At 45.5% G+C, this 23,886-nt stretch overlaps 2 protein-coding genes across 4 annotated transcripts; one reads left to right on the forward strand and one right to left on the reverse strand.

Annotated features, from left to right (window-relative positions):
* The first annotated feature begins 772 nt into the window (after window positions 1-772).
* Coprs (coordinator of PRMT5 and differentiation stimulator) lies at window positions 773-13,924 on the forward strand. The gene is made up of 4 exons (XM_090341826.1): window positions 773-935; window positions 2,013-2,079; window positions 6,848-7,169; window positions 12,976-13,924. Exons 1-3 carry the CDS (start codon window positions 837-839, stop codon window positions 7,015-7,017), a joined length of 336 nt encoding a protein of 111 aa, XP_090197952.1. The 5' UTR covers window positions 773-836; the 3' UTR covers window positions 7,018-7,169; window positions 12,976-13,924.
* Window positions 13,925-14,017: 93 nt separating this feature from the next.
* Window positions 14,018-23,326, reverse strand: Champ1 (chromosome alignment maintaining phosphoprotein 1). 3 transcript variants are annotated; one of them, XM_090341823.1, is made up of 3 exons: window positions 23,008-23,326; window positions 19,522-19,629; window positions 14,018-16,653 (listed from the first exon to the last, which is right to left on the reverse strand). In XM_090341823.1, the coding sequence occupies exon 3, from the start codon at window positions 16,598-16,600 to the stop codon at window positions 14,213-14,215; it is 2,388 nt and encodes a 795-aa protein (XP_090197949.1). In that variant the 5' UTR covers window positions 16,601-16,653; window positions 19,522-19,629; window positions 23,008-23,326; the 3' UTR covers window positions 14,018-14,212. The 3 variants fall into 3 exon arrangements, with proteins under 3 accessions (XP_090197949.1, XP_090197950.1, XP_090197948.1); XM_090341824.1 differs by lacking the exon at window positions 23,008-23,326 and adding an exon at window positions 22,570-22,830 and having other exon boundaries at window positions 14,018-16,650; XM_090341822.1 differs by lacking the exon at window positions 23,008-23,326 and adding an exon at window positions 22,570-22,830.
* Window positions 23,327-23,886: the final 560 nt, after the last annotated feature.

A 23,886-nucleotide genomic window follows, 5' to 3' on the forward strand; every position in this document is an offset into this window, starting at 1 on the left:
AAATACAGCTGACTATTTTACCTGGAGCTTCATTGTTAGAGGTAATATTTACATCTACAATTAAATAATACAGCTCCTCGCCCTGTCCACATTTCAAGTGCTCAGTAGTCGTGCGGTTGCTACATGGAAGACAGACAGCACAGACGACAGAACTTTTATTGGCATCACCGTAAAAGGTTATGCGCTGACCTGCAGGAAAGAAGCTCCGGGGTCCGCAAAACAGAGGATCAACTGGCCAGGGCCTTTATGTGCGGAAGAGTCTAGAGCGAGAAGACCTCACGCCGACCCGTAGTGTGTGTCCGCGTGGCCTTGACTTCTTTACCAGGGTGCTGGCGGAGGTGCCCAGCCCGTCCGGGTCCCAGCTGCTCCGGAGCTGAGGTCTGAGGGTCGGGGCTCAAAGCCAGCCCCGCACTCAGGGACCTGAGAAAAGGGGACGGGGCGGGGACGCCGAGGGCCGGCGGGGGCCACCCGGGGCTCGCCGGGCTCGCCTGCCCTCTGGGCCCCGTGAAAGGATACGGTGAGGGGCGGTGGGACATCATTCCCAGGTCCGGGTCAGGGAATCCGAGGAGCTGGGCCTGGAACACAGCCATCGCGGGCGGGGACGGACGGGGACGGACGGGGACGGACGGCTTCGGCTTCGGCTTCGGCTTCGGCTTCGGCTCCGGCTCCGGCTCCGGCTCGGCCCCGCCCCCGCCGGCCCCGCCCCCGCCCCTCTCGGCCCCGCCCCCGCCCGCCATCGCCCCCGCTGATTGGCCCCTGCGCCTGTGAGCTGGCAGCCCGGCCCGCGCGTCACGTGGCCGAGCGGCGTCCCGGGCGCCGGGCGGCGGGAGCCTGGCATGGATCTTCCGGCGAGCGGGGCCCAGGCGCCCAGAGTCGCGGGGCCGCCTCCGGGCGCCCCACTGCCCGACGCGAGGGAGTGTCTCCCGGGGCTGGAGGTGAGCGCGGCGCCCGGGGCGGGGCGGGGCGGGGCGGGGGCAGCCACGTCCCGCGGCGGGCGCGGGGAGAGGCGGGGCGGGGCGGGGCGGGGCCGCCGGAGCGCCGAGCGCCAAGGGACGCGGCCCGGGCGGGTAACGGCCGCGGGCCGGGGCGGGGCGCGCTGGGAAGGCCTCCTGACGCGGGGCTTCCAGAAAGTTCTTGGCACGTGCGGTCCGGGCCGAGCGGGCAGGGCTGCTGCTGCTCCCCCTCTGCGAAGGCCGTGAGTGTCCAGGTCAGGGTAGGTGTGGCCGGCGGTGGAATTGTGGCTAGGAGGTGAGGACTAAGTGGAGCGCGCGCCAGGCACTGGTGACGACCTGCCGGCAGCCGAGGGTCCTGCCCCGCCCTCATCTAGATATCGATATCTGTCGCTGTCTGCTTGGGTCGTCCCGCCTCTCGTAAACGCTGCCAGCACAAGCCCCTTTCCCAGAGCGGGTCCAGCTCTGAACAGGCAGACTACAGACGGGTTCATACACTGCAGAGAGCCTGGTTAGCGAGGGGCGAGCCACGAGCTCAGCGCTTGGCTTCGCAGTGGGCGAAGGCCCGTCCCTCTCATAGTCAGTGGGGAGACAGAATCCGTCAGTTGTTGTGGACTGTATACATAAAGTAAGCAACTGAAAGGCTAAAAGTATTGGGGGCCGTGTAAAAAACCACCAGCTCTAGGGCTGAGGAAAGGGTGATAATCCAGTGGTTAAAATTTGTAAGCTTTGTCAAAAGGCGCCACAAGAGCAGAAATTCTAGGCTTTGGGGATAGGGTGCTGCCACAGCAGGCACTGGAATCTCTTATGGTTGGAAGAGAGGTCGTGGGACTCAGATCTGTGATAAAGCTCTGCTTCATTGGCACCTGACTTCATTGGGCAATACAGGAGGCACTCTTGCTGCATTGGTAGAGAACTGTTGCTGGCAAAGCAGAAATATGGGTTGCAGTATCCCAGCTTTGCATCGTGAAGGGCAATTCAAGAGAGTAGATTTGAGGTCACTGGCTTTGTTGGGTATGTTCCAGATACCCAAGTTGATATTAACTATTTCTTCTTCTACAGGGTGCCTTTGCCACAGACGTATGCTCTGGCCAGAAGAGAGAGACTGAAACAACCACGGATCAACTAGGCAAGTAGATAGTTGGGTGATTGGGAGAGATGGGAAAGAGGTAAAAAGATAGTCTCTATGCTCCTGGGTACCACCTCCCCCCCCCCACTCCCACCCCCCAAGCTTCTTTGCTGCTGAGTCTTCTCTGCTTCAACAGAGCCCTGTTTGGAAACTCTACTGTATCTTCCTTGAAGAAGTCCAAGACTTTTCTTGTTTTCTGTTTTTTTTTTCTTGCCAGTCCTTGGGCTTTCTCAAGAGTAGAGTTCTACCACTTGAGCCACACAGCACCACTTCCGGCTCTTTCTGTGTATGTGGTACCAGGAATTGAACCCCAGGGCTTCCTGCATGCTAGGCAAGCACTCTACCACTACTAGGTCATGCTCCTGACCCTCGAAGACTTTTCTTAAATCTAGATCCCTCCCTTCCATTGAAACATTTGTAACAGTGAAGTGTAGAGGTTTGGAGTCAGGCAGAATTGTTTTCAGTCTTCAACTCCAGGTCAAAAAGTCCAGACCTTGAGTTTTGTCACTTAGCCTCTTTTTTTTTTCCCCCCTTGGACTTTACAAACATGGCTGTGTACTTGTTATAGCAGTAAATTGGGAAACTTAAATTCCCAGTGGGTTTTATTATTCTTGAGAAACCAATTAACTTAGTGTTTAAAGCATTGAAGAAATGTGTACAAAGCTTATCTAATTTTTGCTTTCCCATAAAGCACAATAATTCCTTGACTTCTCAAAAACGAGATTGTATAATGTGAGATTAAAAGAGAAATCACATTTTTTTCATGTCCTTAGGGGATTTAAACAAATGTTATATATCAGAAAATATGAAAGCAAACAAAGGAATACAAGTCATACTCCAAATTGAACTTAATATAGAATGGCAAGAAATGCCAAAATAATTTAATTCACCCATACAGCTTCATGTGATAAAGGATTGTGGATGTGTAAATTGTTGTCCTCATGGGCTCCCTTCCTTTAACGTTGTATAAATTAAACTGCATTCTCATGCTTTAAGACATTCTTAGACTTCCTACTTGGAGAGAAATCATCTCATTTTATATCAAAGTGAAACGCTATATATTTCATTACTAATTTCAATAAAAGCTAGTATTTGAGGAAAAAAAATTCTCGCTATGCTGAAAAATGTGAGCAAGTAAAAAACACCTTTGGAAACCTTCATCACCACAAAAATAGAATGGATTTATGTTTCATGCTTCATTTCATTCATGTCTCCCAACTGGAATATGAGGAAATTATCAAAAATACCCAACTATTGCCACTATCTCCAGCAAAAATGCAGAAGTGTGTGATTTCTAACTTCATTTGTTTGGTTTGGTTTTTTTTGGCTAGTCCTGGGGCTCGAACTCGGGGCTTAGGCTCTGTCCATGGATACTTTTTGTTAAGGGCCAGCACTCAGCCACTTGAGCCACAGCTCTGCTTCCAGCTTTTTCTGTGTATGCGATACTGAGGAATCAAGCCCAGGGTTTTGTGCATGACAGGTGAGCACTCTACCATTAGGCCATGCTCCCAGCCAACCTTTATTTTTCATTTTATTTTTTTATTATTGAGGTAATGTATAGAGGGGTTACAGTTACATTTGCCAGACAGTAGGTGCATCACATCTCACACATTGATACCCTTCTTATATTTTTGTCCCCATTTCCGACCCTCCCCACCTTTATTTTTTAAATGACCTGAGCTGATAATACCTATCTCCTAAGGTTGTTCTGAGGATTGAATGAGAGGATGTGGAGCAAAACTGATGCATTACTCACTAAGCCATTGATGCTAATTTAAGCTCCTTGTAATCAAGAGAAATTAAGCCCTGTAGTTATGTTGGTCACATTTTATAGACTTACTAGGCATGTGGTTAATAATGTTGAATAGCACAAACTACAGAATATTCTTGTCTTTGCAGAAAACTGAAACGGATAACGTTGGTTTTACTAGTGTGCCAAGCACAGTTCTAAATATTTCTCTTTTTCCTTTTAATCTAAATTTCACCATGTTCATTTTTTTTGGGGGGAAAGGGGGAGGTTGGTTATAGGGCTTGAACCCTGGGCCTGGGCACTATCCCTGAGCTCTTCAAGACTAGCACTCTACCACTTGATCCACATCCCCACTTCTAATTTTCTGCTCCTTAATTGGAGATAAGAGTCTCACAGACTTTGGTGTCCTGGCTGGCTTTGAATTTCAATCCTCAGATCTCAACCTCCTGAGTAGCTAGGATTACAAGCATGAGCCACTGGTCCCTGGCTACTGTGTCCATTTTATAGATGAAGAAATGGAGACAAGAGCAGTGAGCCTAGCCTAGGATGCATGAAGCCCTGGATTTGATTTCCACAGAAAAAGCTGGAAGTGGTGCTGTGGCTCAAATGGCAGAGTGCTAGCCTTGAGCAAAAAACATCCAAGGACAGTGCTCAGGCCATGAGTTCAAGACCCAGGACTTACAAAAAAAAATTCAATTGAAGTAAAAGACATAAATTTACCACTTAGCTTTACAGCATTTAGTTATGGCACTTTAGCACAATGACACTGTTGAACAACTATCACCACTATCTAGTTTGAGAATGAAAGCATTCATTCATCACCCCCAAAGGAAATCCTGCACCTATTAAGTAGTCATTCTCCCCTTCTTGAACCATAACTAATCATTTAATTTCTGCCTATTAATTTACCTGTTCTGCATAGTGAACTGTAAATAGATATCCCAGCTTCTTTTGACTCAGTGTTTTCAAGCTTCTTTCATGTTGCAGGGTAATCACCACTGCTTTCTTTTTTTATGTCTAGCAATGCCATTAAATGCAGCTAATTTTATTGATCATTCTTCCATTGATGGACATTTAGGATGGATTGCCTCTTAGTGATTGTATATTGCCATGAACATACTTGTTTTTCTTAATATTGCTTTCAGTTCTTTGGGGTTTTGTGTGTGTGTGTGTGTGTGTGTATAGGGATATATATATATATATATATATATATATATATATATATATATATATGAGTAGAACTGCTGAATAAGGTAATACTGTGTTTCAGTTATTAAGGAATTAAGTAAATTTCAGCTTAGTTACATATTTAGTAAAGAACCCAAGTAGTCTACCCCTATATACTAAACAGTGAGTTCACTGCTTATAGCTGTTGTTAGTACAGTGTTAGCGACTGACTCCTTTCTTATCTCAGAACTGGCATTACCATAGTACTCGGTGTTTGGAGTTCATTATCCTTCCTACGCTTTCTTCCATTATAAGACCTTTTGGCAGCTTTCCCAATGTGGGGATGAGGAACAACATGGAGGCTGCCTATTGTGACTGGACAGGCTCTGCCCGTCTCCCTGAAAAACCATTCCTTATTTCATCTGCACTTACCTCTCACATGCTCTTTGAAGCTAAAGGAAAGAACTGGGCAAAATCCAACACAGGCTTGTATTGTAAAAGCGTAACATTTGTCAGCGATGTGTCAACCACCTGTCAGCCATGCTTGGCTCCATGTTGAACTATTAGGTCCTGCAATTTGTAGCCTGGTTTATGACAAAGTATCTTACTGGAAAATTATCAACTCTACTTCTAAAAAACATAAACCGGGGCCAGGAGTTTGGCCTAGTGGTAGATTGCTCGTCTAGCATGCACAAAGACCCAGGTTTGATTCCTTGATACCACGTACATAGAAAAAAGCCAGAAGTGGTGCTGTGGGAAAGAAAAGACAAACATAAACCAAACATTTTCTTAAGTACTCAGGTAACTGAATAGCTCTAGGTACTTCTTTGTAAGGCTACTGAAAGTTTTCCCAGCACTTGAGCAAGACTTTACTGGTTTATCAGTTTTAAGACCTTCCTCCTATTGATTTCTTAGCCAGTGGAGCCCAAAACACCCCCAGTGACATCTGCACCCATGGCAAGGGTACATGCCACTGTGGAGAAGAAGACTTTGCTGAGGAGGACCTGAAGAACTGGGAGCTATCTGGAGGAACACACTGTCCACCCAGGGAACAGACTGCTGATCTTTTTAGTGAAGACTGGGACCTGGAGCTGAAAGCAGATCAGGGAAATCCTTATGGTAGGTATGGAATATCAAAGGTCCTAAACCAAAACTTCTCAGACAAGTCCTACTGGCAAATAATTTGGAAGAAGGAACCATGTATATGAACTTACCCTCATATTCATCTCAGGTCTGAACTAAAATGTCTACAATAGCTTCTTATATTGAAAATTTAAAAAAAAATCCACAATATACAACATGAAACAGAAAGTTACTTCTCTTAAGTTTTTGAGGAAATGGTGCTGTGGCTCAAGTTGTAGAATGATAGCCTTGAGCTGAAGAGCTCAGGGGTAGCGGCCACTCCCAGAGTTCAAGTCCCATGACCGACAAAAAAAATTTTTTTTTATTTGAATTAAGAGGCTACAGAGAGATGCTCTGTCATGTACTTGCTTCCTCACTGCTGAGAACCTTGTCTGAGAATCACAAACATGTTATTCAGAATAATCATGTTTGCAGTTTGTGTGTGTCTACAGTCATACACAGCATGTATTTTACAAAATAAGTTTTGGCCCCTAGCTTTTTTTCCCCCCAGTCCTGGGGCTTGAGAAAGCTCAAGGACAGTGCTCTTTCACTTGAGCCATAGCAACATCTTTGGCTTTTTCTGTGTATGTGGTACCAAGGAATCAAATCCAGGGCTTCGTACATGCTAGGTGAGCACCCTTACCACTAGGCCACACTCCCGTGGGGGGCCCCCCTTATTTTTAGCAACCAGTTCATCTCTCCTTCAATCTGTTTTGAAACTGCCTGCAGATGCTGATGATATCCAGGGGAGCATCTCTCAAGAGATCAAACCATGGGTGCGCTGTGCCCCCCAAGGAGACATGGTCTATGATCCTAGTTGGCACCATCCACCTCCACTGATACCCCATTATTCAAAAATGGTCTTTGAAACAGGACAGTTTGATGATGCTGAAGATTGAATGCAGCACTTTTTTCCTTGTGTGGATAGGTGAGTCCTCCAACTCAAGATCTCTTCTGTCGTTGAGGTGTTTGTGAATTGGCTACCCAGACAAGTGTTAACTAAGGTCCACTGTTCTCCCCAGTTGTTGCTTTAATGCACTCCTTGGAATGTGTGAGTATCTGCATCTTTGTTAGGAGTTGTCTTCTTTATAAATAAAGGTAAGAAAATCGATATGCTTTGTCTGCCTTTCTTCCATTTAATTATATGCTTCTGAACAAGGCCTTACTCCTCTTTTGTTGTCATTGTTGATTGTGGGACTTGAATTCTGGGCCAGGGTAGTCCTTGAGCTCTTCAACTCATGGCTAGGACTGTACCACTTGAATCTGGGCGTCACTTCTAGTTTCCTGGTGGTTAATTGGATAAGAGTCTCATAGACTTGGGTGCCCAGGATGGCTTTGAACTGATCCTCAGATCTCAGCCTACTGAGTAGCTAGGATTACAGGCATAAGCCACTGGCACCTGGCTTTACCTGAGATTTTTTGTTTTGGCCTTGGACAAAAAAGTTCAAACCCTGAGGATTGAACTCAGGGCCTGGGGAATGTCCTTGGCTTTCTCAAGACTAGTGCTCTGCCACTTGAGCCACAGGTCCACTTCTAGCTTTTTCTGTGTATGTGATACAAAGGAATCGAAACCAGGGCTTCATTCATGCTAGGTAAGCATTAATAGGCCATACTCCAAGCCTATACCGGAGAAATTTTTATTCTGGCATTTCCTGGTAATACCAGTTTCACAGAAAGAAAATAACCATAGCTCAATCTTGGATGGTAAGATAGTAAAGACATATTCATCAATTGTGTCTGAATAAAATTCGTATGTACACTTTTCTCTCGCCACTTTTCCCTACTTAAGCAGGTAATTGCTTTTTATTCCTCACTGTGGATATGGGACAGGATTGAGAATAGCAGCAGAACATTTTTTTTTTTTTTTTGGATTTTTCAGTTGACTAAATGGTTAAAGGTATAGGAATTTTGTGCTTCCTAAAGAAATCTGAAGGAAAAGGGCTGGAGACATGACTCAGCTGAAAAAGAATCTGCCTGGCAAGTGGAGGCCCTTAAAGCCTAATACCACTAAAAAGAGTGAAAGAAAAGCATTTTCCCTAGGCCAAAAAAGCACTTTGAAATGGGTGATATTGAGAACAGACCTAGAAAAAGTCTCAGGCAATTGAGAACATTTGCCAAAGAATGCCTGTTTCAAGACCTAGATGGGCTGCAAGACAAGACACAGAACAAACTGATTCCTATCCACTCTGTGCCTCACTGCATGAATCCCTGAGACAACTGAGGACACATGAATACCATACAGCAAGATGAGAACTTAAGTTTGGAAACTGAAGTGGTTAGACTTCTTTTAGCTCTTAGGATTCAAGAGATATCCCTTGATGTGAACAAGTTACTGCTGGGGCTTAAAGGATGAGTCATTAACTAGGTACAGATGATCACCAATCAAAGTACTACTTAAAGTGTTTTGGGTTTTTTGGGTTTTTTTTTGTCAGTCATGGGGCTTGAACTCCGGGCCTGGGCGCAGACCCTAAGCTCTTCAGCTCAGTGCTACTACCCTATGCCTGGAGCCACAGCGCCACTTTCAGTTTTCTAGTGGTTAACTGGTGATAAGAATCTCACAGACTTTAGTGCCCAGGTTGGCTTTGAATCACGATCCTTAGATCTCAGCCTCCTGTGAGCTACTGCACCCAGCTTTTCTGTTTTCTATCTTAAATAAAACTTGTAATTTTGTACTGAATTGTGCTATGTACAGTTTGGGCAGGAGGAGGACTGGAGACAACTCAGGGCCTTGCTCAACCTAAGCATGCACTCTACTACTGACCTATACCCCAGTCCTGGCCATTTTATATATCTTCTACTTGTTAACTGTGGAGGATAAAGCCTTTCACCTCATCCTTATTTTAGTACCATGTTTATAGTATCAGTTTGGTCCTTATGAGACCCCAGCTGGCTATGTAATGTTCCCAAGTTTTACTCCTAGATACACATGCACCTAAGCCAAGAGCCTCTTGAGAGATTTCTTCCTCATCTATAAAGGCTATAGAGTGTTCATTCTTCATGTACAGAAGCCAACTGACCAGACTCACAAATCCAGCTGTGCCAAGAAAATCTTAACTTGCTGCCCTAAGAAATGTAAGCAAACTTGTTAGCTAGGTAAACATCTTGGTATTACACTGTCTGTCCTTAGCTTGCTAAGCATTTTAGTTCTGCCTCCTCGTTCTAGGAGGAAATGAATCTGGAGGGATATACACACACTCATATACATGCGTGTGCAAGAGCAAAGAGAAACCCTAGGATACAGGGAGAAATTGGAGGTTGGAACAGTAAAGCAAGAGGCAGCACTGGGTCCTATTTTGTTAACTTAGGAGCAAGTCTGGCTATAAAGCCAAAGCTTTGGAAAGGAATGGACACCCCGTTTCCAGCAGTTTCTATTAGCCAGAGCTTTGTTTAAGGGAAGAACAATTCAGTGGCCTTTAGGGTACAAACATAGGATTGCTCCAGGATTTTACTTGTTGGTGGCCTTGGGGGAAAATGTCATGGTTTCTTTGAAAAAGATATTTGTATTTACCTCGTGGTATTCTCTGATTTTTCTCCTCTTTGAGTGAGAGAAAAAATGGCTGAGAGTATGGCCTAGTGGTAGAGTGCTTGCACAAAATGCACGAAGCCCTTGGTTCGATTTCTCAGTACCACATACAGCCCAATGACATCATGGTGGAGAAAACTCCATTTACTGAGTTAAAGGAAAGAGAAAATTTGTAAGCAAGTACACAAAAATCAGAGGAATCAAATGAGAATATCCAGCTAAATAAATGCCAAATACATACCTAAAGGAGTCAGAGAATAGTTAAACAGCTAAAAGAATTCAAATAGGGCCAGGAGCTTGGCCTAGAGGTAGAGTGCTTGCCTAGCATGCACGAAGACCCGGATTCAATTTCTTGGTACCACATACATAGAAAAAAGTCAAAAGTCAGAAGTGGTGCTGTTGCTCAAGGGGTAGAGCTCTAGCCTTGAGAAAGTCCAAGGACAGGGCTCAGGCCCTGAGCTCAAGCCCAGGACTGGCCAAAAAAAAAAAAAAAAAAAAAAATTCAAATGTAGACAAGTCAGCTGCAAAGCATGAAGAAGTATCTGAGTAAAAAATAGAAATCTTCCAAAACAAATCAAATGGAAGTCCTAGAAGCAAAAAGTAAAGTGAAAAGCGAACTTTTCCAAGTAGGTTGCCTAAAAGTTCCTGCATTGGCCAGGTTGCTAAATTCTTGATTATTCTGCTAAGAACAGAAAAAAAAGAGGAACTACTTTGGGATAAGGAAGAATTTTTGAAATGTAAGATTTTTGTCTTAACTGATTGTTCAAAGGTGGAATCAAGATACTTCATACTGTTCAAAAAGCTGTATGTTTTGAAAAAGCTCATGTAGCTAATCTTATGTCAGTCTTTTAGGGTCACTTTATGTAAATACATTTTACACTCTTCAAACTAGCCAGCCATGAGCAGATTGTGGACTTGAGTTCAACCAATCCAAGCAGAAGGGCAGGGCCCTGCTATGTTAGGGATAAATAGGGAGCAGCCTGCCTACTCTCTCTGCTTGGCTTGCCAGATTTTTAGCTGATGACCAACCCTTCTATAGAAGTAAATTTTGGTGGGTGGGAAAAACTGGGAGTGAAGGGGTGAGACTGTCCAAAAAGAAATGTACTCATTATCTATCTTAAGAAACTGTAACTCCTTTGTACATTATAACAACAAAAATAAAACACTTCCCTATGACCATCTATGAACATCACAAGCCAGGAATACTTACGAACACATCCACATCCACATTCACTGCTGCTCTATTCACAATAGCCAAGTTATGGAAACAGCCCAGATGCCCTGAAATAGATGAGTGGATCCAAAGAAATGTCATAACTATACATGATGGATTTTACACAGCTATTACATTATATCATTTGCAGGGAAGTGGATGGACCTAGAACAAATCATGCTAAGTGAGGTAAGCCACGCTCAGACACAAACAGCATGCGCAAGTTATATCTAAAGTACACCAGGACATAATAAATTATATATAGAGGACGCTAGGCATTTACACACAGCAAGACCAGAGGGGGATATTCTTAGGGGGGAACACAAAGGAACAATGCCTACATGCCTCTGATCATAAAAAAAAAAAAAAACCCTGTAATGATGGAAGTGGCGCTGTGGCTCAAGTGGTAGAGCACTACCCTTGAGCAAAAGAAGCTCAGAGACAGTGCTTAGACTGCTGAGTTCAAGCACCAGGTCTGACTGGCAAAAAAAAAAAAAAAAAAATACTGAAATGAGCTCAAGGAAATAGAAATAGGTTTTTGTTTTCTTTTTATCTTGTTTCTTCATGTGTCTCTGGGTGGGTAAGGAGGGAACATGGAAATGGGAGGGACAAAGGGTAAACAAATGAAGCAGCAGTGCTCACTAGACTCCATGTTGAATATGAACTATAAACTTGTGGGTGGGGAACAGGAGGGAAAAACATGAAGACTGCAAGGAAAGGGTTGATATTGTCTAAAAAGAAATTACTTTTTATCTGATTTGTGGAACTGTAACCCCTCTGTACATTGCCTTTGTAATAGCAACCTTAAGAAAAAAAAAAAAAAGAAGTAAACTTTGTCTTGCTGAGACAATTCTTTCTTTTCATGTCTATTGTGACTTGGGTGATTCTTGAAGAGTATATTTGTAACACTTCCCACTAGAAAAAATGGTTTAACCAAACAGGGTTTTAAGACTAATTGAGATTCACTGTCTCAATTCTGACAAGGCATCCAAGTTTCCATCATACTTGAAATGAAGCAAGCCAGAAAGGAACCACTGGGGTTAAAGAATATTATACAAATTAGTATGTACAGAGATAGTCTACACATCATTTGATTACAGAACTCAAAGAAAACATGCTTAGAAAAGGTAATGATGTTCAGAGACCAGGAGTGTGGCCTAGTGATAGAGTGCTTGCCTAGCAAGCATGAAGCCCTAGGTTCAATTCCTTGGTACCACAAACAGAAAAGGCTGGAAGTGGTGCTGTGGCTCACATGGCAGAGTGCTAGTCTTGAGGAAGCTCAAGGACAGTGCTTAGCCCTGAGTCCAAGCTCCAGGACTGGCAAAAAAACAAAACAAAACAACAACAAAAAAAACAGATGTTCGATGCATAGTAAATGGAGATAGAAAAAAAGGGCTGGTGGCTCACATTTGTAATCTTAGCTACTCAGGAGACTGAGATCTGAGGCTCAAGGTTCAAAGCCAGCCCACGCACTAAAGTCTGTAAAACTCTCATCTCCAGTTAACCACCAGAAAACGGGAAGTGGGGGTATTGCTCCAGAGGTAGGGCAGTAGCCTTGAGCTGAAATGCTCAGGGACAGCATCCAGCCCAGAGTTCAAGCCCCACAACCAATAACACACACACACACACACACACACACACACACACGCGGAGGTAGAAAAATGGAATTTGGATATAATAAATGAAAGTTACTGTGATGGTTTATGTTGCTGATGGATTTGTTGTATGCTAACAGTAAAGCACAACTAAGTGTGTATATGAAGGCATTTCCAGAAACAATCAGTATCAGGAAGGCTCTGATTTGGTGAATGGTTTTAATCCACTGACCAAGTCAAAATATGAATAAATTACCAGGAAGGGGTGGAACTGTGGAATCTGGGGCCTAGCTGGAGGAAATAGGTCTTTGGGAGTGGGTATTTAAGGAATGTATCTAGGCCCTAGCTCCTTCCTGCAATCTCTTCCCTTCGTTGGCTGCCATAAGCATTCCATCTCCAGACACTTCCTTCTTAGTATTTCAGTTTTGTCATAGGGATCAAAGCAATAGCACCAGCTAGCCAGAATAAAACCTCTGAAACCATCAACCCAAATTAAACCTTTCTTCCTTTAAATTGCTTCTCTCAGGTATTTGCCACAGCAACAAGTCTATTGCAATGACACAGAAGAAATCAAATGAAGACACTGCTGACATGAAAGCCTTTTTAATTTGGTTGGCAACACTTTTGACTAAAGAATTTAGAATAAACTATGAACAGATATGAGCTATTTACAGTGACAAAACCGTAGAAAACAAAATTGAAACAGTTCTCAAAACCGAAATGTCTGTTTGGTTTGTTTTGTAACAGGGCTGCACTATGCTACCCAGGACAGCCTGAAATTACAGATCTCAAACAACCCTTGCACCTCAAGACTCCTGAGTACTTAGATTACAGGTATGTGCCACCATGCCTGGCTCTGTTTATAAAACTTTTTACTAGGAATCTGGAAGACCCATTGCCCTGGGCTTAAGCCTCAATATGGGCACTAACTAAGGCTTGTGAGTAAGAAGTACAAACTCTTTAACACATTTGGCAATTTAAAGGATCATCTGTTTGAATGACCTGGCAGAAAAATGAAGGGTAAGACACGACATGGAAGACCCTACTGGAAATAATGAAGGACAAAAGCTACCTCCCAATACACTACCCTTCTCTTCATCTCCTGTAGAGGACTGCAGACCATCTTCAAGACTTATTCAACTTTCCCAGCTAGCAGAAAATCAGCAACCCTAAGGCCTACAACTTTCTATGATATCAAAACTAATAAACACCTAGAAACTGTCAAAACACTTGTAAACTAGTTTTACATGATCAAACAAAATGACTCATAATTTGAAAATATATTTAGGAAAGGGAAGAACTTTTTTCCTCCAAATTTACTTTTCATGCCTAATTCTTAAACATTTTACACAATAATTTCTTTCTTTTTTTTTCTTTTTAGGTACAAGGGATTAAACCCAGGGCCTTGAACAGGATAGCTCTTCACTTCATAATATCTATTATCTGCAATCTGTTTCACAACACTTTAACTAGGTGTTTACAACTTGTTCTTATGTACTAAATGGAATGTCTACTCCTTTGCATTGCTATTCAAATACACTTAAATAAGAAATTTTATCTTTCTGGAATACACAGTACAAATTTATTGACCTACAAGATAGCCACATAAACATACCATGAAAAAAAATCAAATGCTTCCTTTTGCAACACTAGAGACATTCAACACAGTACACTAGGGACATCACCATACACTGATCCAACTAGGCTAATAAATGTTTCAGTCAGTAAGTGACACCGCATAACAAATATACTGTCCTTAAAAATCAGATCTGCTGAGACTCCACTGGCGAGTCAAGAGCTTCCATCAGCTTCTTATTTGCCTCTTCATTATGCCGGCTTTGACAATGAGTTAAATGTTTTTTAAAGCCTCTTGGGAAATTTGATTCAAAATTACAACGTGGACATTTAAGCAAACTCTGCCCATGGGCTGCTACGTGATTTTTAAGGAGAGATTCCAAAAGAAACGCCTTTCCACAAATTGTGCACTTATATGGACTGTGGACATTATGCTTATTAACCAAGTGATGCAAAACAGCACCTTTTTTCATAGCACGACAGCAACAAATTTTGCAATAATACTTCCCTTTTCCACGCTTCATATATTTTGCGATTTCCTCTTCAGAGATGAATGCTTCTTTTTCTTCAGTGAACTGCAGCACATGTTTTGATTGCTCTGGACTAGTCATATCCATTTTGTGCTCCTTGCTAAAGTCGATAGATTCCACATCCACCTGCTCTTGATCACTGCTTGACTCTTGGCCCTTCATGTCTATACTGTCCAAGTCTGTTCTGATATAGTCACTGCTACTAAGCTCAGCATCTGAGTTCTCTTGGCTATCTTTCTTGAGCTTCTTCGAGGAAGGAAATAAGGCATCTTCTAAGAGTTTCTTAGGTGTAGCCAGGAGCTCTTCCTGAACCAAAGCATCGCATTTTTCTTCATCGCCAGCATCTAGCGGTAGCTCGTCTCCAAGCTCTGATGCCTTCTGAGACTCTGAGAACATGGCAGGTTTGGGGAGTTCAGGGAAAAGGGTATGCTTCCGGGCCTCAGGGAAAAGCAAACGTTTCCGTGGTTCAGGAGAAGTAGGTGGGACTACTTTGGTGGACTCAGGAAACAGTACAGACTTTCTAGGGTCAGCATCGATAGAGAGTACAGGCTTCCACATATCTGAGGCCACTTTGGGGGGCTCAGATGGCCCAGAAGAACCCAATTTCCGGGCATCATGGAAGACAGATTTCTGAGGTTCCATGCTAAAGGAAGGCTTCCAGAAATCTGGAGAACCACCACGGGAACTTTTCTGGTCAGGAAAATCAAGAGAGGCAGCTTTCTGTTGGTCAGGTGAAAGCTTCCTAAGATCTGGTGATCCTGAGGGTTTCCTGAGCTCTGGAGAACCTGCTGGGCTGTGGATATCTGGGGAGAGTGGTGGGCCTGGTCTACAATGCTCAGGAGACACAGGGGGAACCGCCTTCCAATGCTCAGGTGACAAGGTGGAGGCTGACTTCCGGAGCTCTGGTGGGCCAGACTTCCATGACTCTGGAGATGTGGGAGGAGTTTTCCAGGAGCCAGATGAGACTGAAGACGACTTCCAGGATGCAGGGGACACCGAAGGGGTTGGTTTCCAAGGTCCAGGTGACACAGAAGGAATTGGCTTCCAAGGTCCAGGAGACATAGATGAAGCCGGCTTAGTTGGTTTCCAAGGTCCAGGCGATACAGAAGGACTAGATTTCCAAGGCCTTGGGGACCCAGGTGTCCCTGGCTTCCAGGAACCCGGGGACACTGCTGGAGCTGGTCTACGTGGTTCTGGGGAAATGGCAGAGAATGGCTTCCAAGGTTCAGGGGATTCTGAAGGTGATGGTTTCCTTGGTTCAGGAGAGACAGACCTGGCTGGCTTCCGAGACTCTGGAGATGCAGTTGGGGATGGCCCCCAAGGTTCAGGTGAAACGGCCAGAACTGGAGACTCTGGAGATGAGGCTGAAGGGGGGAGACCTGGATCTGCAAAAGGAGAGTGCTTCTGAGCCTTGGGGCTCACATGAGCAGCCTTCACTGGCTCAGGGGACATAGGAGCAGGCTTCTGTGGCTCTGGAGAAGAGACAAGGCCAGGCTTCTGCACCTCAAAAACGGCTGACTTTGGAAGTTCAGAGGAAAGAGATATTTTCAGTGGCTCAGGAGGAACAAGGCCAGGCTTCTGAGGCTCCAAGAGGACAGGAGGGACAGGTGTTGGTGACTCCGGAGACACTCCGGGGCTAAGTTTCTGTGCTTCCATGGGGAGGGCAGATCCAGGCTTTGATTCTGTTGGACTAGAGGGTAAATTCTGGTTCTCAGGAGATGGGCTTTTCACAGGATCTGCTTCTTTGTTCAACTGGTTTTTTGGTTTGTCAGTCCAGGTCTCTGGGGCTGCATGTTTGGATGTGATATGATAATACACATTGGAGTACATCTTGCTGGTGAAGAAGCAAGTATGGCAGTGAAAGAGCTTTGCACTTTTCTGGTAAAATATCATTTTACCTAATCCCCCAGTGTCCATGTCATCACAGAATTCAGGGTGGATGGTGCCCATGTGGATCTGCACATTTTCGTAATCAGTGCCTCGGAACCCACAGTGGTCACACTCCAGGCGAGCTGAAGGTCTACGTAGTTCTGGCAACACCTCCATCTTCTTTCTGTTACAATACACACAACTGTGTACTCTACAGACTTTCAACGCTGCTGCAAAAAGTAGAAGTAAGTTTCTTTTATGGAACATGATTTTGAATAAAATGTTATTTTACTACTATACACTATAAAGGCATCATTCCAAGAGTCTACAATGGTATATGCTTTATTAAATTACCATAAAGGATTTATGAAACTGGTGCCAGCGGCTCATGCCTATATTCCTAACTATTCAGAGGTGGCTGAGATGTGGTAATAGAGGTTCAAAACCAATGTGGGGTAGGGGAAGACAGGAGCTTGGTAGAGTGTTTGCCTAGAATGCACAAAGACCGGTTGGATTCCTCCGTACCACGCCCCACCCCCCCCCCACACACACACAAAGCTGAAAGCAGTGTGGTGGCTCCAGTGGTAGAGAACCCATCCCAGGACTGGCAAAAAAAAAAGTAGGGGAAGGGGGGGGCGGGAGTTTGGCTTAGTGGTAGAGTGCTTGCCTAGCATACATGAAGACCATGCATGGTTTAATTTCTCTGGACTACATACACAGAAAAAAGCTGGAAATGGTTCTGTGATTCCAGTGATAAGAGCTCTAGCCTTGAGAAAGTCCAAGGACAGTGCTCAGGCCTTGAGTTCAAGCCAGGACTGGTTTAAAAAAAAAATTGGGGGAAAGGGCATGGCTCAGGTAGTAGAGAGCAAAGTATCAGATACCGACTGAGTTGGAGTTCCAGTCTGGGGTAGGTAGGCCAATAAGGACAGAAAAGTCTGTGAGATTCATCGCCAATCATCAACCACCAAAACACAGGAAGTGAGTTGTGGCTCAAATGGTAGAGCACTAGCCTTGAGCAAAAAAGCCAAGAAAAGGAGTTCAGATCCTGAGATCAAGCCCTAGAACCAGCAGAACCACCACCACCACCACCACCAACAACAACAACAAAAGACAGGATGACAAGAAAGGAACAACTGAATTTTATCTTTCGGGATTTTCAATATTATTTTTTCACTTAATCCTAACAATTATCACTCTTTTATAGATGAAGAAACAGATACAGAGAAGTCATGAAACATCTCTGAAGGATTATCAGTGACCCAAGCCTGACCCCCAGAATTACCTAACATATAACTTTATACTTTGATGCTAAAAACCCTGCATCAACAAGTAATTGGCATATAAAGATGAATATATTATCAGGGTTACATCTTGTAAGGTCTACGGAAAGGAAACTCCACGCAGTTCAGGAGAAGAGGGTTTATTGCGTGAGGAAAGAGCAGACTCCTGCTGCCCAAGATGGAATCAGGCGAGCAAGAGAGCTTAGGGCGGGAAGAGAGAGATTATATAGGGGGAGGGGTACAGACACAGCGGAAGTGGATGTGACCTCAGAGGATGGGGAAATACCTCAGTGGGGACCTCCCACAGCCCCCAGGCATGCCAGTTGCCCGGGTTACAGGTGCTGGGCAGGGATTTCCAGGGTGCAGGGGGAAAGAGCCAGGGGAAGAAGTCATTTCTTCCAGGCAGACTTAACACATCTAAGCTTTAAATCCTTTCCAAAAAGCCTTTTAATAATTTAAGTCTTATTAGCCAAGCACTAGTGGCTCACACCTATAATCCTAGCTACTTCAGCAGGCTGAGATCTGAGGATCACAGTTCAAGGACATCAAAAGTCCTGAGACTCCTATCTCCAATCACTACCAGAAAACCGAAAGTGGTGCTGTGGCTCAAATGGTACAGTGGTAATTTTGAGCTGAAGATCTCAGGGACAGCACCCAGGCCCAGAGTTCAAGCCCCACGAACAACCAAACAAAAAAAAAAAAAGAAAAGAAAAAATGCCCTCTAAAAATGATCTTAATTGACAAATATGATTTTTAAAATATGAAGAAATATGGGTTAATCATTTCATAGCCCAAAGGTCAATAAAACTAGAAGGCTTTAGAGGAGATTTTTCTTAATAATCCTATCTGACTATAACATATTAGTAAACAGCCACTATACTACATACCACATAGACAAAAAAAAAAAGAGCTATATATAAAAGCATACAAGCCCTCCTTTTTTCCTCTACTCACCACCAGTTCTATCTACTCACAGGCCTGCCTCCCACCAAGTTTCACCATCATAATCTAATAACCTCCAGCTTTAAAAAAGAAAGTTCTTTAAGCCAAGCAAAGGTGGATCACACCTGTATTCCTAGCTACTCAGGAGGCTAAGATCTGAGGATCCCATGAGTACCAAAATCAGAAGTAAAACTGTGACTCAAACACTAGAGCACTAGTCTTTACAAAAGCAGCTCAGAAGCAGTGCCCAGGCACTGAGTTCAAACCAAAGGACCAGCATATATAAAACACAAGTTCTTCAAAGAATACTAGAGTACTCACTCCTCATATCCCACATTATACCAGACATATATATCCAGCAAGTCTTCCTGCATATGCTATCTCTGCACTCTGACAGACAGTATACATCACAGCTGGGGTTGTTTCGTTTTTTGTGGTAGATCCTGAGGCTTGAACTCAAGGGTCTGGGCGCTGTCCCTGAGCTCAAAGCTAGCCTCTACAACTTGGAGCTAAAGCTCTATTTCATGTTCTAGTGGTTAACCGGAGATGAGACTCATGGGCTTTCCTGATTGGGTTGGCTTCAAACCATGATCCTCAGATCTCAGCCTCCTAAGTAGCTATGATTACAGGTGTGAGCCACCATTACTGACTAGTATATATTTTTATAAAGTTCTTCCTCAAGAACTCCAAGAACTTTTCAAAAATTCTCTAATGATAAAATATTCTCCTAAACATTAAAAAGAGAGAAATATTAAAGGCAAATAAATAGCATATACAACGATAATGTTAACAGAATACCATTTTATAAATCCTAGAACAATCCTTTCAGAGTTGCAAAGACACAAAGCACTGCATGCTTTCCCCTGACAGACTTACCAGCTGCCTTTCTAGATACTTTAAAAGTAGTCCTCAAAGGGCAAACAGCCTACATGGCTTTTTGATGACCCCACAGAAAACAGACGACAGTAGAATGAGAAGCTGAACCTGAAAAAAACAAAAGAAAGGTAAACAAAAGTATGTGTCTGATGGCAGACACTGGTGGCTCATGCCTATAATCCTAGCTACTCAGGAGGCGGAGTTCTGAGGACTGATGTTCAAAGCCAATCCAGTCAAAAAAGTCCATGAACCTTCTTACTCTGATTAACCATAAATAAAACATAAGTAGAAGGGCTGGGAATATGCATAAATGCTTGCCTAGCATGCATGAAGCCCTGGGTTCTATTCCTTGTTATCACATAAACAGAAAAGGCTGGAAGTGGTGCTGTGACTCAAGTAATACAGCATAGCCTTGAGAAAGCCCAAGGGCAGTGCTCAGATCCTGAGTTCAAGCCCCAAGGCTGGCAAAAACAGAAGTGGATATGTGGCTCAAGTAGAAGAGTGCTATCCTTGAGGAAGAAAGCCAAGTAAGAGACCAAGGACCTGAATTCAAGCCCCAGTACAATCAAAAGACAGCTGAGGGGCCAGGAGTTTGGCTTAGTGGTAGAGTGCTTGCACAAAGACCTGAGTTCGATTCCTTGGTACCACATACATAGGAAAAGCCAAAGTGTTGCTGTGGCTCAAGTGCTAGGGGTTCTACCACTTGGGTCACAGGTCCACTGCTCATTTTTTGATGGTTAACTGGAATCAGAGTCTCCCAGACTTTCTGTCCCAACTGGCTTTGAAATGCAATCTTCCCATCTCAGCCTCCTGAGTACCTAGGATTACAGATAAGAGCCACTGGAGCTCAGCCCTTAATCTACAATTTTGACAAACATTAGACAACTGCTGGTATGACTACAGACTGTAAAAATAGCTGACATTCTGTTGATTATCTATTACTGACATGTAATTGAGGAAGGAATAACACAATCAAAGGTGAAAAGGAAGAGGATACTGGCAGGAAACAGATAGTAGAATTCTGACCCAGAGAAGGATCTTGAGGACCTGTTTCAGTGATTGTTCAGGACTCTTCTCTGGGTACATTTCAAAAATCAAAGCATGATTTAGAGAATTTGTTGACAAATACAGAGTAGAATAAACTGGCCACATACAGATAACTAAGGGCAGTATATATCAGAGATATCTATCAGCCCCGCCTCCACTCTCCAAAGTTCACACATGGTACTGCTAGCAGAGTCCTCTCTAAAACCCAAAAGCCTAAAGTAACTTGTCTGAACATTTTTTAAAGTCTCCCAGACACCTGTAAATAAAATTTGAATGTAACATACAAAGCTCTTCACAGAGGCCAAGAGGAAGCCTAGTGGAAGAGTGCTTGCCTAGCATGCATGAAGCCCTGGGTTTGACTCCTCAGTACCACATATTCAGAAAAAGCCAAAAGCGGTGCTGTGGCTCAAGTGGCAGAGCACTAGCCTTGAGCAAAAAGTGTTCAAAGACAGTGCCTGGGCTCTGAGTTCAAGATCCTGGACTGGCAAAAAAAAAAGCTCTTCACAGACTGCATCTGACCAGACTGCATTTTCAAATTGCTGATCACCTGTAATTCCCTAATTCTTCAAGCTTCTAGGCCTTTACAGAATACAATTCCTCTCCTTTACATTCACCTTGTAATCTAGCCACCAAGAAAATTCTTTCAGAAGTAGTGCACCCACTACCTGATGAATGTAACTGTAATCAGTCTCTCTATATATTACACCGACAATAAAATTTTAAAAAGAAAAGAAAAATCTTCCATCTTTCTGACAGGTCTTTTTTCTTTTTTAAATGCATAGGCCATTTTTTTTTAGATGCATAGGCCCACTCATTTCTACTCTTTGTCATATGCACACTTCCAGTGTGGCAGTCACCCTCTAGCACAGAAGTCTGACTCCACACCCAGTCATGGCTCTCAGAGCAGGAATGATGAATCCATCCAGTTATTCACTGTTGTAACCCCTGTACATCCATCGTACCCGGTGTGTACTCAGAAAACATTTGCTCAGTCATACCCTTGTCTCATGACGACTAGACCAGTCTTAGACTATAGAAGACCAGCGTGTACATCGCCAGTCAGTTAAAAACACCAATCCATAGTTCAGCAAACTTAAGTCTGATGTTAAATGGCCTACACAAGATTAGACAAATGACCAGCATCTGACAGGGGGCAGAAAAAAGTTAGGTTCTTTCTATACATCATGAAACTAACATAGCAGAATTTACTAATATCTTGAAAAGCCAGCACAATAGGCCAAAACTAACAAGATGAGCCTTATCAAACATTTAGAATCCATGTAGTAATTGTATAAACATATTTCTCTAAATACTCTGTATCTAGCTCTGGTGAGCACCAGCCCTGGGGCTTAAACTCAGGGCCTGGGCACTGGCCTTGGGCTTTGCTCAAGGCTAGCATGCTATCACTTGAGCCACAACACCACTTCTGGCTATTCTATGTATATATCAAGGAATCAAACCTGGATCTCTGCGCATGCTAGGAAAGCACTCTACCACTCGGCCCATGGTAAGCACTTTTAAAACATCTTCAGGAAGTGGGGCTGTGGTAGCCTTGTGCTGAAGAGCTCGGGGACAGTGCCCAGGCCCAGAGTTCAAGCCCCAGCGCACAGTTAATTTCACAGGGGAAAAAAAATACGTTCCTGAATAAACAGGAGAGCAAAGCAGAATCTAGTTCAACACCTTTAGTGCCAATAATCAGCAGAGGACCAAAGTCCTCAGAGGAACTCAATCAAACCTCTTCATTTTACCACTGAGAAAACATGTTGAACAGGAGAAATAACTTGTCAGCAGCAACTCAGTCTGAAAATTTGGGGGTAGGAAGGTCCTGATTCTCAAGTTATGCTCTAACATGTATTTCCTAACGTATCTGAACTATCCAGATTGATGTTACAGAATTCAGTCCAGAATCCAGCTTCCACACAGGGGCTAATGAATAGTGATTCGTTCTAGCTTTAAGATTTTAGCAATTAAAAAAAAATATTCGGAGTTCCTAACACTCACTGTAGAAGTAGCTGAAGAGCCCAAATGAAGAGCAACCCCATCGTGCTACCTAGCACAACAGCCCGCACTGTGCCATCCCGTCCTTCAGCGCAGCATTACGGTGGCGGCAAGTCCCAAGTTCATGCCCCTTCCCCATCTTCCTTGCGGTTAGTGCGCATCCACATGTAATCCGTCGGCTTTTCGCCCCCAGCACGGTTTTTAAGTTACACTCCTCCTGGGGGCATTTGCTGGGCTCGCAGTGACGGTTTTCAGGGGCTGGGGTCGGACCGCACCCCCCCGCCACGCCCCTCCCCGCCGCGAGGCGCCGCGCGCTCCCAACGGCTCCCGGGGGAGGTGGACCCCGCCTGACCGCGGGCGGACCCGGAGCAGCGTCCCCCGGCCCCCGCCCTCCCCACGGCCCTCGAGCACGGCGGCGCCCGCGCCCCAGGCCCGGCCCACCTGGGAGGGGCAGCTCCCTGCCGGCCGCAGGTCTCCGGGAACCCGACGGCAGGCGCTCGGTCCGCCGTCTGGCGAGGGGGCCCCGCCCGTCCCCGGCCGCCCGCGGAACGCGACCGCGGCGCGGCGGCGGGGCGACGCGCGGGCAGCGGGCAGCCGGCGGCGAGAGCGGCCCGCGGTCCTGAATGGACGCCCGGCGAGGCGCGCGGAGGCACCGCGCCGGCCACCCCCGCCCGGCCGCCCACTCCTCACCGACCGACGGCGCGTCCGGGGGCGGGGACGGCACGGGCCGGAGCTGCTACGACCCGCAGAATGGCGGCCGGACGCAGGGCCCGCCGGAAGTGCCGCGGCCCGCCCCGGAAGTGCTGCGCGCGCCCTGCGCCGCGGCGCCGGGGGCGGGGCGGCTCCGACTCCCCCGGAGTCCGCGGGGGCTGTGGTCTCGGGAGACCGCGGCGGGGTCCTCAGAACGACGCGCGGACCACCCACTGGAAGAGGTGACCCTTGTTCCTTCTGGTGGGTCCTGGGGCTTGAGCTCGGCCTGGCGCCGTCCCCGAGCTCCGCTGGTCAGGGCCACCCCCTCCCCCCCGACCCCGGGGCCTGGCGCCGTCCCCGAGCTCCGCACATCAGGGCCACCCCCCGACCCCGACCCCGAGGCCTGGCGCCGTCCCCCACCTCTTCAGATCAGGGCCACCGCCCCCCCCGACCCCCGGGCCTGGCGCCTTCCCTCAGCTCCGCAGATCAGGGCCACCCCTCCACCCGGACCCCAGGGCCTGGCGCTGTCCCCCAGCTCCGCAGATCAGGACCACCCCCCGACCCCGACCCCGGGGCCTGGCGCTGTCCCCCAGCTCCGCAGATCAGGGCCACTCTCCGACCCCGACCCCG

Source organism: Megascapheus bottae, chromosome 11, assembly GCF_031878675.1.
Source record: "Megascapheus bottae isolate mThoBot1 chromosome 11, mThoBot2.hap1, whole genome shotgun sequence".
Lineage (NCBI taxonomy): Eukaryota > Metazoa > Chordata > Mammalia > Rodentia > Geomyidae > Megascapheus > Megascapheus bottae.